This window comes from Pelodiscus sinensis, chromosome 14 (assembly GCF_052426305.1).
Source record: "Pelodiscus sinensis isolate ZL-2025 chromosome 14, ASM5242630v1, whole genome shotgun sequence".
Lineage (NCBI taxonomy): Eukaryota > Metazoa > Chordata > Testudines > Trionychidae > Pelodiscus > Pelodiscus sinensis.
In genome coordinates this window covers 39472855-39487105 of record NC_143065.1, presented here as the reverse complement: position 1 = coordinate 39487105, position 14251 = coordinate 39472855, and the positions used below count along the sequence as shown (strand labels likewise).

Here is a 14251-nt window from a genome sequence, read left to right as displayed (position 1 = left end):
AGAAATCAACGTCTTCCTACCCATCTTACTCAGGAAGTCCACATTGTGGTTGTATTACTTTTACTGAGCCACAGGAACTGTCAAGCCCAGATATTTGGCCATCTCACCATTTTATCTCCGTTCAAGTGGATTAGGTGGAGCAGCTGTCCCGGTATTATTGCGCCAGTCCCAATCGGATGGGCTTTGTTTCCTATAGGCACCTATTCCTCTCTCCTCCCCACGCTACCCTATTTTTCACACTTGCTGTCTGCTCTTGCTCTTACAAAAACTGAGGCAAAGTCAAATCTGGCAGTTCCGCCATCAGTTTGACTCCCGCTGAAGTCGGTGAGAGCTGAGTCTGTGCAACCGAGATCCTCTGCTACAAACACCTTCCAATCTAGTCTGCGACACAGCCGTACCTTCTGATCCAGGCGAGCTGACTGATGGCATGACCGCATGTGGCGCTCTCAATGAAAAGCGCCCGCTTGTACGATGGCACAGTAACAAAGTGGTCAGTCCCACCTGAACACTCCTGCCCCCTCGGATGTGTGTTGATGTTCATTAGCAATAAGAATAAAGGGACACGTTTTCTAGCTACACTTTGTGGACACTCTCCAAGTGGCCGAAAGAGAGTGGAGAATGCTCACAAACGCCGAGTGCACAGAACTGGCAAAGCCAGCTCCTTTGCCTCCTGACTGTGCATCCGTTGAAGCAAGGGGCATAACAAAAAGGTGCTAGGAAGGAACAGCAGCTAGAGTGTGATGCTCCCTGCAGTTCCCAGTTGGCAGATTGTTCCTTGGGAGCCACCAGTTTGTTAGATTCTACTCTGAGCGCAGGCAGCAAATGGGGGAAGCTGCTGCAGCTCCCAGCCTGGACCCACGTCCCTGCTATGCTTAGCAGAGAACTTGTCCCATCAAGTCTGGTGACACACAAGCTGTGTGGCCCCATTGAGTGGCTTAGCTAAAAGTTTCCAGAACCTTGAAACCTGACGAACAGCCGAAGAGCTCATCATGCGTCAACTTTCATTTTAAAAAGCAAATGCTGGTGAGTTCCCCACGTCGAAGTGGAAGGAAATGCGTAAACGGGCCTTTAACAAAGGGGGGACTGTTAAAAAGTGCATTGCAGCTTGGACACCAAGGGAGAATGTCACAGGGCTGCCGGTAGCCCCATTCCTGCTCAGCTCTCAAGGCCTGGAAATAGGAGCTGGTGGTAGAAAGACCACCATAACCTTAGCAAATACCAGAGCAGGAAGGTGTGTATGGGGACTGATGGTGTATTGTTCCACAGCAACTCCTGTTGCTGTGCTTGAACTATGCAAGAGCAAGCATCAGCACTTGTAACTGGAGGTGGCAGGGGCAGCTGCTGAATGGATGATTGGATCAAAGAAAAGCAGCCTTTCCCAGGATACCACCAGACTTTTATGCAGAGGAAGTTCTCTCTCCCTCCTTTCCTTTCCAAAGCAGGGTAGAGCAAGGTGTTACGTAGCACAGCACTCTATGGGTTCACATACACAGCTTTGCCAATGCACCTAATCCCAACTATCCCACTCCTAGGTCACCTCTCTAATCTGGCCACACTCCTCCCCGATCTCTAATGCTAGTGCTCCACCATGTGGGGCTCTGTGGAAAGTCAATTTGATGAGAGAAAAATATTTTTCAACAAAAACCTCCAGGCTTTCACCTTTCATCTCCTCCTTTCACCTGTAATACAGCGCCACTCAACTTCATTTGATCGTAGGCAAGACCGTGTGTCAAAGAAGAGACTTCTCAAATACTTTATTGCTGCTCAAAAGCACTTTGCCTACAAGAAACACAACGCAGTTTGAAAAATGAATGCATTACCTTGTCTCATAAATCCACAGGTTTGTACGGCCAAGAGGCACCTTGATGATCAGAGAATTTCACCTAATGATTCCTGCGTCAAGCCCATAAGTTAAAATTGTTTTAGGCAGACCTCTCATCTTGATTTAGAGAATTCAAGTGATAGAGCATTGACCCCATCCGTAGGTAAATAGTTCCAGAGATTAATTATCTTCTCTGTAAAAACGTGTGCCTTACTTCTAACCTGAATTACCGGAGCTTCAGCTTCTAACATTCAATCTTGTTGAGCCTTTGTCTTGTAGACTGTGGCACCTTGTACTATTGGAAGGCGTTTCCCTGTGTAGGTATTTATTATAATCTCATATTTTAGTTTGTTAGTCTAACTAGATTGAATTTGCTTGGGTTCTCACTACAAGGCATGTTTCTAGACCTTAGATCATTCTTGTGGCTATGGCCCTGTGGCTCTGATTGTTGTCTGTTTCGTGTGCATTGATTCTTTGGCGAACCTTCCCCCCTCGCTCCTCCTCTGTTCTTAAATCTGAAGCGTCAGTTTTATATGTGTTCACTTTTTTTTTAATTGTATCCTTTGGTATATAGGGTCGTGCCAATTTTCTTCCACAATTTGATCTGAGGAAGTGGGTCTGGCCCACGAAAGCTCATCCCCTAATAAACCATCTTGTGAGTCTTTAAAGTGCTGCACAGTCCTGTCTTGTGTTTCCCCAGCTCTCACATTTCACTGGTGTGACTTGAAATTACAGTCAGAGAGCAGAGCTCCCGTCTCCTTCCGCCTACTGTTAATCACAGCAGCACCTTGCACTGACCAGGGCCCCCACAGAGCCCCATGTCCCTGCCTTACGAGGGGCACCTCATAGACTTTAAGGTCAGAAGGGACCATTATGATCATCTAGTCTGAGTGCTTTTGCGGAAAAGCATCCTGCCAATCTAGCCGCGATTTTTCCAAAAATGCTTTTAACGGAAAACTTTTCCATTAAAAGCATTTTCGGAAAATCATGCCCGTGTAGACGTAGCCGATATCTAGTTTAATCTTGAAGCCAGATCGATCTTTTGCCCCCCACTACTGCCCTTCTATGCACCTGCCCCACAGAGTGCAGGGGGAGCTGGCTGTATGGGCAGTGGAAGGGGGGAGCTGACCCTGTGGCTGGGGGAAGGGCAGGTGTGTCTAGGGGGGGGGGGGGGAACTCCTCGCTGAAGGGCGGGGGAAGCCGCCTCCGTCGCTATGGCGCCGGGAGGCGGGGCCGGGAGGCGGCGCTCCGAGGCTCGGCGCTCGGCCGCTCGGCCTGTGCCGCTCGGGGTCTCGGCGCTCGGCTCGCTCGGCGCTGTAGGCCCGGCGGGACGCGTGCGGGGCGCGCGGCAGGATGGTGAAGCTCACGGCGGAGCTGATCGAGCAGGCGGCGCAGTACACCAACGCCGTGCGCGACCGCGAGCTGGATCTGCGCGGTGAGGCCCGCCCGGGAGCCGCGCGCCGGGGAGGGGCCTCGGGTCGCGGCCGAGCGTGGGGGGGGCGGGAGCGTGGGTCAGGTGGGGGGGTGGGTCAGGTGTGGGGCGAGGGCACGGGGGGTGGGTCAGGCGGGGGGCGGGAGTATGTGGGGGGGTGGGTCAGGTGGGGCGCGGGGGGCGGGGGCATGGGGGGGGGGTCAGGTGTGGGGTGGGAGTATGTGGGGGGGTGGGTCAGGTGTGGGGCGGGAGTATGTGGGGGGGGTGGGACAGGTGGGGCGCGGGGGGCGGGGGCATGGGGGGTGGGTCAGGTGTGGGGCGGGAGTATGTGGGGGGGTGGGTCAGGTGTGGGGTGGGAGTATGTGGGGGGGTGGGTCAGGTGGGGGGCAGGGGCGCGGGGGGCGGGGGCAGGGGGGTGGGTCAGGTGTGGGGCGGGAGTATGTGGGGGGGTGGGTCAGGTGTGGGGTGGGAGTATGTGGGGGGGTGGGTCAGGTGGGGGGCAGGGGCGCGGGGGGCGGGGGCATGGGGGGTGGGTCAGGTGTGGGGCGGGAGTATGTGGGGGGGTGGGTCAGGTGTGGGGCGGGAGTATGTGGGGGTGGGTCAGGTGTGGGGTGGGAGTATGTGGGGGGGTGGGTCAGGTGGGGGGCAGGGGCGCGGGGGGCGGGGGCAGGGGGGTGGGTCAGGTGTGGGGCGGGAGTATGTGGGGGGGTGGGTCAGGTGTGGGGTGGGAGTATGTGGGGGGGTGGGTCAGGTGGGGGGCAGGGGCGCGGGGGGCGGGGGCATGGGGGGTGGGTCAGGTGTGGGGCGGGAGTATGTGGGGGGGTGGGTCAGGTGTGGGGCGGGAGTATGTGGGGGTGGGTCAGGTGTGGGGCGGGGGCACGGGGGGGTGGGTCAGGTGTGGGGCGGGAGTATGTGGGGGGGTGGGTCAGGTGTGGGGCGGGGGCGGGAGTATGTCGGGGGGATGGGTCAGGTGTGGGGCGGGAGTATGTGGGGGGAGTTGTAGCGGGGCGGGTTTTGTGCTGAGGATTTTACATCGTGGGTACCTGGCTAATGGCCTAGTCCATGGGTTCCCAAACTGGGGGTGTGTGCAGAAATTCCAGGGGGGCGTGCAAAGTGACCCAGCCGCCCCCGCCAGTCAAGTTTTGCTGCCCTGTTCAGTTTTTTCCCCCCCTCAACAAGTTTTACTGCTATTTGGAGGGGGTGCGTGAGGGTTTTTCAAAAATCAAAAAGGGGGGCGTGATGCCAAAAAGTTTGGGAACCACTGGCCTAGTCGATACAATTAGTCGATAGGGCGGCTGTGCAGAGCCGCAGCGGGGATCACACCGGGAGCCAGCTGCAGCTGAGACAGAGTAGTCCTGGCTCATGCCAGCTCCAGGAGCCACCTGTGCTGCAACTCTGCGTGTTAAATGTGGCAAGAGCTGCTGGGCTGTTGCTCCATTTAAAATGCAGAGGCGCAGTATCAGACCAGCACAAGTTGGGACTGCTCGGGCCTGCCTGGTGCTGAATCCAGCAGCCTCTGTTGGAGGTGAACGGCCCTGGTTCTCATAGAGGCTGTGGGGTGGGGTGGAGGGAGGCGGGGCACAACACAGCAGGGTGCACTGGGTGCGTAGGGACTCAGGCAGTCCCCACTCGCCCTGTGTTCCCACTGCGGCGCTATGGGGCTCTTGCTACATTTCACAGGCTGAAGTGCCGCAGTGGGAGCCAGGGTGAGTGCGACTGCTTCAGTCCCTACTCGTGCTGTTTCCCCACCGTGTTTCTGCCCCCCAGAGATGGTGCTGTGGGGAACCAGCTTTTAAGCCAGCTCCCCCCAACACCAGCTCCTACTTTCTGCTCCCCCCCCCCACTGCCTCTCCTAGAGGCAGCAAGTGGGGGGGAATTGAAGCCAGTTCGCCTCAGCACCATTCTCTGCAGGGGGTGGGGGGCAGGTGAGGTAGAGGCACAGCGGGAAACGGTAGAGTCTCCGCTCACACCACTTCTGCTGCAATTCTGTTTTTGAAATGGCTCAGATGCTGCAGTGTGTGCGGGGCCAGCGGGTGAGTGCTCTGGTCCAGCGCTCCCTGGTGGGCTTCCGCTTTTGAACTGGACTCTTGCTTCAGTTCAAAGGCAAAGGCACCCTTATAAACTAATCAAATAGTAGATGGAAATCCCATAAACTATTCAATTAATTAATTAATCTAAATTTAACATCCCTAATCACTACTTGACTACCTGATAAGCTTTTTGCTTATTGGATACTCAGCTAGTTGCTGACATCCCTAGCTTGTGCTGGGGTGGAAGAGTGGGGGAAGTAGGGAGGCTTCACTCTGGATTCATGAGGGAGACAGTGATGTCACATGCTGCTTCTAACCTGGGAATCCGGCATCCCTTGTTGACTGGCCCAACTCCACCCCAATGCCCCCTTTCCTCCCCCCCGACTCTATTTAACCTTGGTCTGACGCTTTCCCCGCAGGGTACAAAATCCCCGTCATTGAGAACCTGGGTGCCACCTTGGACCAATTCGATGCCATTGATTTCTCCGACAATGAGATCCGCAAGTTGGATGGGTTCCCTCTGCTGAAGAGGCTGAAAACGTTACTGATGAATAACAACAGGATATGGTAGGTGGCACGTGGAAGCTTTCAGCATTGGCAGTTTGCTTGTATCATTGCAGTTCTGCAACTTACATACGATCAGGGCTTGACAAGTGGCAGCGAGCCCCTGTTTGGCGCACTGTGCATGCGCAGACCGTGCTACACATGCGCTGATTGTGCTGCAGTGCCGTGCCAGGCTAAAATCTACTCGCCATGGGCGAGTAGATTGCCGTAATTGTCGAGCTCTGCATATGATCATTGATTTGTTATAATGGAAGAATGCAGCATGTTACAGTTATGGAGAACCATTGTAGTTTGCTTCATTTTCAGTGTGCTTTATGAGCACCAATCCTTTTAAATCCTGGATAACGTCAATAAATATTATCCTCATTTTATGGACAGGAAAACCAAGGCTTGGGCTTTGTGATTTGGTCAAGTCTGCCGAGATTCAGTAGTTTTTTGTTTATCATTCCTACATTCAGATCAGTGAAAAATGTAAACATGATCAGGAAGTTTGGGACAGTGGTAAGTGAGGGTACAAGTCAGAGGTAATTACAGCAACAAAATAAAGATTTAAACTGTTTTACTTGATGCAGGGTGAATGATTCCCAAACCAAGTGACCCCTTGTACATGTATTGCATTTGAGGGTTAATATGTGTCTGCAGGTTTTTATTAACATTTATTACCAACATAAATCAGACTTTGATTATTTTTAAATATTAATTTTAGTCGGATTGGTGAGGGACTCGAACAGGCTTTACCCAACCTTCAGGAGATCATTCTTACCAACAATAGCATTGTGGAGCTGGTAAGTTACTACTAAAAAATAGATCAACCAGTTTGAATGATGTGTATACAATTTTTATAAAGAGGATATTTTTGACACATAATGAACCGTAAGATATTACTGATAGATGTTTCAAGGAAAGATATAACACAGTAATGTGTAAACAGAAGTGTTTGAATGCATAAAAGTTAAGTGTGTACAGGATTGTTTATGGGACTGTGATCTTGATTGGAAAGTACCTTTTTGAAGCTGGTTATTATGCTATTCTATTATAAAAAGGTCAGATTTTTCTTTAATTTTCCACTTTGATTAGGCTCATGCACATCTTACACTCTTAAAATGTGAAATGGGTGTGGAACTTTAAGTAAGTACTGTATAAGATGTTTTCACAAAAGTCACATCTCTGTTTTGAAATAAAACTGCTCTGGGTCTAAACACATAGTGAAAGAAACAGTTTTGTGAATTAAAAACCTTGAAATGCTCAGTGTAAAACTTTTTTTATGGCTTATTTCTAGTTATTTAGAAATCATTTGCTATATTTTTCCTTGGTTTCTATGTTTGCATTATACATTAGTGAATGCTTATAGTTGTATTTATGCTCTCTTAAAACTAAATTTTGTCCTCTACTATTACACCTGTGTAGCTCTATTGCCATCACACAGGTAAAATTAAGGATGTATTTTAGTCCGTGGTATGGGACTTGAGGCAGTTTTGAATTCCTGGATGGCAGGGTTAATATCTGCATATTCTTCTCCATGTGCTATTTACGGCCTAAGGCTAAAACTTGTTTGACATCTCTTCCACCTCCTTCCCATTCCCATTATTTTGAAAGTATTTTATCCTAATGATATTCAGAACATTTAAGAGTGATTTTCTCTTATATGAATGTTTATGCACCATGAGCATTTGAGATTAAGTACTTTGTTTACATTTCTAGAAAAAATGTTTACAGGTCATTCTAATAAGTTAGTCTTTCATTTGGCCAACTATAAAAAATAGTTTGAAAATAACATGATCTTTATATATTATTTTTCTAGTCAGATATCCTTTATAGTAACCTCATACTACCAACCATTTTTATTTAATCACTACTTATGAGTGCTTGGAGACTCTACAGCAGGAGTGGAGAACCTAAGGCCTGGGGCGGAATGTGACTCCCGGCTTGCTTGGATCTGGCCCCCAAGGCTCAGGGCCTCCCTCAGCATTGGGGAACCCACACTGGTGCTCTAGTCCCACCACTGCCCCACCCTGGGGCTGGACACACAAAATCTACTAGACTGGGCCCTCCTATGGTCTGGTGTGTGAGGGGTATGTGGGGGGATGTCTTTCTCCTTCTCAGCCGGGAGCCATGTCAGTGAGGGTTGTTTTGTTCGTTTGCTTCTCATTTGTGTGCAACCCCCAGCTGATTTTTCTGTGGGTCAATGACCCTCCCCACCCCAAAAAGGTTCTTCGCCCCTTCTCTAGAGGCTAATGACCTTCCAATAACAAGTTTTGAACTCCCGTTAAGTTAGAACATAAGAACAGCTATACTGGGTCAGACCAGACGTCCATCCAGAAAAGCCAGTACAGGCAGTCCCCGGGTTACATACAAGATAGGGACTATAGGTTTGTTCTTAAGTTGAATTTATACGTAAGTCGGAACTGGCTCCAGATTCAGCCGCTGCTGCTGAAACTGACCAGAGGCTGACTACAGGAAGCCCGAGGCAGAGTTGCTATGCCCCCAGCTTCCTGGAATCAGCCGCTGATCAGTTTCAACAGCAGCTGAATCTGGAGCCTGGGACAGAACAGCTGGGGCGCTGCCGGGTAGGTTCCCCCAGGACCAACCCGGCAGCACCCCAGCTGCTCTACACCAGGCGTCCACAACAAAAGCCTGGTCTGCTGGGGGGGGGGGGGCGCACTAGCTGCGCCCCCCCCCCCCAGCAGACCAGGGACACCCCGAGCAAAGCCGCAGAGGCGGCGGGGTCCCGTGCCTCCAAGGCTTTGCTCCGGAGCAAAGCCGCAGAGGCGCGGGACCCCGCCGCCTCCAAGGCTTTGCTCGGGGTGTCCCTGGTCTGCTGGGGACCTCCCCAGCAGACCAGGGACACCTGGAGCAGCTTTTCTCGCCCTGGAGGACGCGGTGGCGGGACCGCTGTGTGGTCCCGCCGCCCGCGAGTTCCGGGGCGAGAAAAGCCCAGTTCGTAAGTGCGGATCCAACATAAGTCGGATCCGCGTAACTCAGGGACTGCCTGTATCCTGTATTTTGATAATGGCCAATGCCATATGCTTCAGAGAATGAACATAATAGGTGATCATCCAGTGATCCATCCCACGTTGCTCATTCCTAGTGTCTGGCAAACAGAGGCTAGGGACATCTCCTTGCCTACCCTGGCTAGTAGCTATTGATGTGCCTATCCTCCATGAATCGATCTAGTTCCTGTTTGAACCCTGTTATAGTCTGTTTTATTTACCCTGTTTCTGTTATTCAGGGTGAACTGGATCCTTTGGCAACGATTAAATCATTGACTTATCTAAGGTATGGAATCTTAATATGTATTAACAGATCTTTTTAATTTGTATAACTATTCTTCCTATTATGCTTACTAAGGATGTAAAATCCCATTTAATTGGTTAACCAGTTAAACATAATGTTTATCCAGTTAACGAATTAAAGGAGGGGCAGGCAGGGGCAGTCACTATGTTTACAAAGTACTGTGTAAGCATTCATATGCATCTCTTGTATATTTTACCTTCTCAGAATTAAAGGTTGAGCTCTATTGTTGCAAAATACTCTAGATTAAATGTAAATCTCATGTTGTTCAGAAGAGGGAATTACATCAAGCCAGAAGATCAAATAAAGGTCACGAGCCAGAATTAAAAAATAAAGTTTAGATTTTTGTTTATTGTAGAAATATGACGACTAAATATTTCTCTCTTCGTTTTGAGAAGTGTGTAAGTTCTGTGCTAAAATCTTCTATAGTAAAATACACTGAGTTGGTAAACTAGATTCTACGAAAAAACTCACTCTTCGATAGAAATCGAGAGCAGTGTTACTGCATTTAGTTAGTGTGGTGTTGTAAAGAAGTTCTTGCATATTAAACTTTTAAAGAAGCAGTGTCTTGTATTGAGAGATCTTTAAAACCTTTCTTTACTTCATAGTGTTTTAAGGAACCCTGTAACAAATAAGAAGCATTACAGATTATATGTAATCCACAAAGTCCCACAAATAAGAGTCTTGGATTTCCAGAAAGTGAAACTAAAAGTAAGTGGTCTTTTTTCTAGTCTCTGTACAATTAGGATCTTTGAGTTAGACATTTGCTCTTGTTTTATTTGATTGAAATGTAATGGTGGTGCAATCTATTCCATCCCCCTAATCTTCCAATGTTTGTAAGATGCATTTACATCAAAACTAGTGTCTAATGAAATACATATTTTGGGATACCTTTCACTTCATCAGTTTACTGCTTTCTTTTGATTTTCTAAGTACAGTTTCTCTCTTCTCTGCCCCCTTTTTCGGTGTCTTGAGTAAAACAGCAGATCTTTAGTGTAAGAAATAGGAAATCTTAATACAAACCTGCTCGCCATTTGACAACGAAAAGGTGGGGAAGATCTTCCTCTGGGAAGTATCTTAGAGTTTAAGCTTATTGTCGAAGTGCTTCTAATTCTAGTGTTCAGACACCAGTTTCTGCTGACCCAAGGAGACTTCCACCTGTTTATTTTCAAGGAAAAAAGCTAATGCAAAATGCACATGATGTTCCTATTGAAATTAACTTTATGTGTGTGGTATCGCTGTAGGAGCGTCAGGAGGCAGAGAAAATGTTCAAGGGCAAACGGGGTGCACAGCTTGCAAAGGATATTGCCAAGAGAACAAAAACGTAAGATAAAGATAACCCATTTAAACTGGCATTTGCCTTCAGAAACACCACCTGGGTTTCCCTGTGCAGCAGCAGAGCATAAATTGAAATGCTGCTTGTTGCCAGGGTGTTTTTAATATCTCCGGTGGCGCATCACCAGATATGGTGGCTCAAAACATCCTAATCTTGGATGGTGGTGAATACTGTTGCTCAGAAACGTTTTTTTTTTTTTTTTTAAAGGGGACTTGTTTACAGTCCATGCAGCAGCATTCAGCTGTTCAGCAACATCCAAGTTAATAGCTTAAATCAAATGCAGAAGGTCTGCTTCTCTTCATGAGATAAAACAGTGGGAGGTGGGGAAGCTGACCTGCTGGTGTTTCTGAAGGAGGCAGTTCTTCATTGTATCAGTTTGTTAACAAAGATAAGATACTACACTTGATTGAATGCAATACTTCCAAAGTTTTAACTTTGGAAGTTAGAGAAGCAGATGTCATTCTTAGGGATGTTAATATTATTGCCTTTATTTTTCTTTGAAGTTTCAATCCAGGTGCAGGTTTGCCAACTGACAAAAAGAAAGCTGGACCCTCCACAGGAGATGTTGAAGCAATTAAGGTAACCTTTTTAGGACACTATGTAAAGGGAAAACAGAAGCAGGGAAGCTGCCTGGGATCAGAAATTCAGGCTATGTCTAGACAGAGGTATCCCGGAAAAGCTATGCTGCGTCCAAAGAATGCATCTGCTTTTCCGGAAAAAAATTCAGAAAAGCGGACGTGTTCTTTTGCCATCCCTGTAAACCTTGTTCTACAAGGCATAAAGGATGTGCTGAAAGAGGAGGTTTTTGCAAAATTTGGCCCCGTGTAGACAGAAAAATTCGGAAAAGCCTCTTCTGAAAGAAAAGCGGAAAAAGATACGCAAATTGCACTTCGCAATTTGCGTATTTTTTCCTGACTTTTCTTTGCAGTCTAGACATAGCTTCAGTAACATTAGGTACTCTTCCTACTGGTAACTGCTTACTAATAGCTTTCCAAAGACATAGAGGAAAAATTATGTTGTGATCACTTACATGCTGTATTTTTTACGTTTTGGGTTTCTGAAATCTTTTGATTTTTATTGACTGCGTGTCTTTCTAGTTTTTTTAGTGACATTTTGTTCTGAGTTTAGATTTGGCCACAAAGCAAGTCAACATAGTATTACTGTCAACAGTACAATTTTAATTGATGGTTCATGAAAATGTTCTTTATATATTAATCACAGCAGCTTATTAACATTGACTATTGATCAATTTGTTCTTCCCTTTCTAGAATGCCATTGCAAATGCTACGACCCTGGCTGAAGTGGAGAGACTCAAGGGTTTGTTGCAGTCTGGTCAGATACCTGGCAGAGAACGAAAAACAGGTAATCATATGCTTTTGTTACTTTTCTGTTTGTCACAGAGTGACTCAGTCATTAAAACAATATTAATCAAAAGCCTAATTTTTTAGAACTTTGCATGAATCTCAGTCAGTGGTTTGTGGTGGATGGGTTATGTAGCTGGAGAGGGTTAATCAAAATTATTCTATTTCCAGAAAGTTAAAGTATGTAAAAAGGGGTAGATATTTCATGGTGCACAAATCAGAAAGAGGCACTCGTAGACTCAGTGAAAGATGCAGGAATCTTAATCCAAATTAAACCCTTTTAGATGTAATACTTGTGAAGTGTAGTTGAATTTGACTAACATTGCTTGGATAAAATTTGATAACCTCAAACTCAGAAGCTTCATTTTTTGGGTCAGTTTGCTGATCATAAAGATATCGGGTAATCTGATATTTTTCAGACACTGGAAAATATAGTCTATGGGAAGTTTCTCAGTGGGAATAAAGCAAGATGCATATCAGACTAGGTAGTGACAAGATCAATTATATGGTGGGTATAAATTACAACTGTTCAGTAAAATAATTGAACCAATAATATAGGTAAATGAGGATCTTCAAATCATTATCCCTACTTTTTAGGTAGGATATAAGATTATTTTCCTTATTTGAGTGGTGTGAAGATTAGTGTCTGTAAAGTCTTGACAGGTATTAAATAGCTCTAATGAATCCATTTTGTAGGACCTGCAGAGGAAGTTGAGGAAGAGATGGAAGAAGACACAGTTCCCAATGGATCGTAAATGGTATCTTCAGATGATCTGAAGAATGTTTAGTATTGTATTATTGTCTATGAATACATTTCTATGTTGACATAGTGTTATGTTAACAGCATTACTCCTTTTAAAAAATGGGTTTTTGTTAGCTTGGGGCTTTCTGGACACTCTATTGGTGTGTTTGAAATTTCCAGTGCAAATTTTATACTGTAAATGAAGTCCAATAAAACACCAATTCCTTTCTCTACTGGCTTTATTGTGACAATTTATGCTCTGTGGACCTAAAATTGATTAAATATCCTCTTCTGTGTGTTTATTCAAAATACATTCTCTTTTCTCAGTTGCCTTTTCTTTAACTCACCCTTGAAATTTAAAAGACTCAGAGGTGTAGCAGTGTTAGTTTTTAAAGTGCTACAGGACTACTTGGGTTTTTCTTAAGTTATAGACTAATATAGTAAAAGCTTTAATGGGCAAAACTCACTTGCTCATCTGAGGAAGTGGGTTTTGACCAGGGGTGGGCAATAATTTTGGGCCAGAAGGGGCAGGGCCTAACCTGGAAGGGGGCAGGGCCAGGAGGCTTCACACTCTCGCCACCTCCAGGCCAATCAGGACCTGGGGGCAGAGGAGCTCCGTGAAGCTTCCTTCGCCCTGCCCTCACCCTGCACGAGCATACAGCACTTTGAAGTGCTGTGCGCTCCTTGCAGGGCGGAGGAAACTTTGCGCAGCTCCCCCACCCACAGGCCAATCAGGGCTTGGGGGCATGGAAGCGCATGATGTCTCTGCAAGAAGTGTGTAGCACTTCGAAGTGCAGCATGCTCTTTGCAGGGCGGGAGGAAGTTTCATGCGCTCCCGAGGCCCTAATTGGCCTGGGGGCAGGGGAGCGGCAGGGCCTCCATGGGCAGGATCAACCCACTTGGTGGGCCAGATCCAACCCACAGAGGCCCTTTTGCCCACCCCTGGTTTTGACCATGATACACGATATCTATAGACATATAATTTGTTAGTGTCTGAGGCGCTATAGGACTTCTCATTGTTTCCTTGTATCAGAGGGGTGGCCGTGTTAGTCTGAATTTGCAAGAATAATGAGAAGTCCTGTGCCACCTTAGAGACTAACAGATATATTGGAGCATAAATTTTTGTGGGCAAAGACCCACTTCGTCAGATGCATGTAGTGGAAATTCCAGAGGCAGGTCTAAATATACAGGCATAAGAAAAGAGTACCAGTCAAGAGTAAGGCTAGAGCTAATGAGGTCAGTTCAGTCAGGGAGGATAAGGCCCACTTCTAGTGGAACTCTTTTCTTATGCCTGTATATTTTTGCCTCTGGAATTTCCACTGCATGCATCTGACGAAGTGGGTCTTTGCCCACGAAAGCTTATGCTCCAATAAATCTGTTAGTCTATAAGGTGCCACAGGACTTCTCGTTGTTCATTGTTTCCTTAAAATTTAGCTATTGCTGAAGTCTTCACGTGATTTAAAGTCAGTTATTAAATATGAATATAAATATTGACAGTGCTATACACACAATTGATGGGAAAGCAAAATTGACACACGAATAAATTTACCTATGGTCTATAAATGGTTAGCTAAAATGTAATTACCGAAGTTTGAATTTAGTCAGGTTGCTAACCCTTATTCCACTTTTAAAAAATAAAGTTATTTAGGGCCAGGACTCAAAAGATGGCAGTA

The 14251-nt window shown here is 46.8% G+C and overlaps 1 protein-coding gene across 1 annotated transcript; it reads left to right on the top strand.

Annotated features, from left to right (window-relative positions):
• The first annotated feature begins 3074 nt into the window (after nucleotides 1-3074).
• Nucleotides 3075-12811, top strand: SNRPA1 (small nuclear ribonucleoprotein polypeptide A'). The gene is made up of 9 exons (XM_075896923.2): nucleotides 3075-3257; nucleotides 5704-5851; nucleotides 6555-6633; nucleotides 9078-9124; nucleotides 9748-9850; nucleotides 10384-10463; nucleotides 10979-11054; nucleotides 11744-11837; nucleotides 12533-12811. The coding sequence occupies exons 1-9, from the start codon at nucleotides 3176-3178 to the stop codon at nucleotides 12589-12591; spliced, it is 768 nt and encodes a 255-aa protein (XP_075753038.1). The 5' UTR covers nucleotides 3075-3175; the 3' UTR covers nucleotides 12592-12811.
• The last annotated feature ends 1440 nt before the right edge of the window (nucleotides 12812-14251 follow it).